The 2718-nt window shown below is 43.8% G+C and overlaps 1 protein-coding gene across 1 annotated transcript in view; it reads left to right on the forward strand.

Annotated features, from left to right (window-relative positions):
* The window catches only part of DOCK5 (dedicator of cytokinesis 5), a 166112-nt gene that overhangs the window by 1767 nt on the left and 161627 nt on the right, over positions 1-2718 (forward strand). Inside the window, exon 2 of the mRNA XM_011360348.2 lies at positions 584-667. Coding sequence (XP_011358650.1) covers positions 584-667 — 84 coding nt within the window. The remainder of the gene's footprint in view (positions 1-583; positions 668-2718) is intronic.

Here is a 2718-nt window from a genome sequence, read left to right on the forward strand (position 1 = left end):
ACTGGGGCATTTACCCTATGTCAGGCTGTTATTGGAGGGTAGGTAGGACCCACAAGTGGCCCTTTGGCTGCCAATCACTGTGTCAGGAAAGCTGGAAGATGGTCCACTCTATGTCCTAGAGATCGTAAGCTCAGTGGTCTTGAAGTCTGGCTGTTGTCTGATGAACAAAGGAACCAACCAGTGGAACCCCACACTATATTCTCACCGTAGCCTGTTTTTTTCTTTCATAACTCTTATAACTTTAATTAAATAGTTATTTCTGTGATAATATGTTTAATATCTTTTATAAAAATCCTTGGGACAGAGACCATGTCTGTGTGTTTTATAACTCTATTACTAGCCTCTAACACAGAATGTGGTTCATAGTAATCAACCAACCAGTATGTGTTGAGTGGAAGAATGTAAAGCACCAGGCAGGGGGGTCCAGGAAGACGTTCTCTGCTTTACTGTGGGTGACTCACATGAAATCATTAAGTAGAGGGCAATTTGTTGATTAAGTAATTCACTAACCACAGAATGTGCTATTTAATGATATATCTTAACTGCCATTGATGCCATTTCCCCTTTTCTTTCTCGTTTCCAGCGATCTATAACTATAATGCCTCTCAAGATGTGGAGCTCTCCCTTCAGATCGGAGACACGGTTCACATCCTGGAGATGTATGAGGGTGAGTCTGGATGGCCTTCTGCCAGACGGGGCAAAAGGGAAAAACAGTGGAAGTTACTTATTAATAAGGCACTTAGAGCCAACATCAACATGCTTTACTTCCTCAAGGGGTGCTGGTGAAAATCCAGGAAAGACTTATTATACAATTTCATACTCAGGGTGATTTCAAAACAGCCAGCTGAGTACATGAGTGCAAACATGCCCAGACACCAGAATCAAAGTATGTGAATATGTTGGGTCCAACCACTGAGTGCAGAGGATCCGACACAGTTCTGGCTTGGGAGAGACACTTGGGACACGGGGCTGGCGGGAGCGCCAAGGAAGCTGATTAAGTGGCTCTTTCTACTCAGCACTAAATGTTGCCAGATTGGGGGAGAAATGAGGGAGAGACTTTCTGGGGTTGCTGAGATTCCTTCAGAGAATTAGGTCAGGGCTGCAGCTGATCCAGAAAGCCTACTGGTATATTTCCTGCAACTAGGTCAGGCTAGGGAGGTGGTTCCAGCTAATCTGTGAGTGGGCTGTAGGGCAGGACTCGGGATTCTTGGTTTGTCTGAAAAGCACAGGTCAAGTCTTCGACCCCACCTCCAGACTTTGAGCCCCAACATAAGCTCTCTAAATCCAAGCATGACTCCTCCCTGTATCCACATTCTAACCCAAACCCCCAGAGTGCAACAAACACGTATCCAGGCCACTCAAGTTGAGGATGAAAGCAAAACACTGCCTTTAAGACCCATTTATTCTCTGAAGATTGGGGCAGGGATGGGGTGGGGAATCAGGCAGAGTTTTTCATAGGGTAAGGCTTGTTAGAATAGCAATGCTGAATTTGCAAGGTCCGGCCCCCCCCATGTAAATGCTCGTAATGGTGGAATGGCAGAGGTGGTCATCTAGAACCCAATGTGGCTTCCTAGGGCAGGACAGGAAGATGTAGAATGGGGACAAAGAGATGGGAAGCCAGGAGGAAAGGAAGCAGGGTTTGGCCATAGAAAAGCTACGTTGTCTGCCTGACTGCACAGAAGACTCTACCGTTACTGCTGTCTGCCTTTTAGTTTTAGGCAGAGAGCTGGAGTTTTGCATTATCCTTCTCTTTTCTGCAAAACACTAAGTGTTATCATGCATCTCCCAAGGGCAAAGAGAAGAGAGGGAGGGCTGTGCGGACTCTCCCCACTCTGTTCTCTTTTCCTTTCATCCTCACCATCTCAGGTCCAGCCAGATGTGGATTCCATGGTGTCCTTAAGTCTCCAAGACACTAAGGACAATCTAGTTATCTTTTGGGGACTTCTTTGCATATCGAAACCATAGTCCCCTCAGACCTTACTAGGTCATACCTCATTGTCAGGGGCTAGATTAATCCCGACAGTGGGTCTCTATGGACACACATCTTTTCATCGTACAGGTAAAAGGCATATGTGCAGTTTTTTGTAACTCTTCCATATGGGCTTGAAAAGATTGTATATTTTATGTGTATTTTAGGATCGTTGGGTGAAAAGTTCTATAGAGGATAATTAGATTCTGATTTCTCTGTTATTTTTTTTCAAATTTGCTATATGATAACTTTTTTCTGCTTTTCTTGTTACTGAGAGACCTGTATCAAATCTTCCTGTGACTGCAGTTTATGTCAGTTTATAGCGATTTCAGTTTTTTACTTTATATATTCTCAGAACAGTTATTAGGTGCATACATTTTTAGAATTATTACATTAAAGAGTTCTAACTTTTAATTCCTGTTTGTTAAACCTTTTATCATTATCTTCATCTGTAGTAATGTTTTTTTCCTTAGTCTGTTTTGCCCAAAATTACAGCCAACTCCTTGACAGTCCCAGAGCTCCCGTTTTTGTCCTCCTTCCCCGCAAGGCCATCAGAAATGCTGCTCAGCCACTCAGGAACCTTCCTTTAGTTCACCAGATGCTCTAAGAGAGACACAGCCCCAAATGCTGGCCTCATCTTTCTGAGTTTTAGTCTGTTTTAGATCTTGACCTGGTAATTCTTCACTTTACTATGTTAGCTCTTACGTGTGTGCGTGTGTGCATGTGTGTGTGCGTGTGTGTGTGTGTGC

This window comes from Pteropus vampyrus, unplaced genomic scaffold (assembly GCF_000151845.1).
Source record: "Pteropus vampyrus isolate Shadow unplaced genomic scaffold, Pvam_2.0 Scaffold53, whole genome shotgun sequence".
Classification (NCBI taxonomy): Eukaryota; Metazoa; Chordata; class Mammalia; order Chiroptera; family Pteropodidae; genus Pteropus; species Pteropus vampyrus.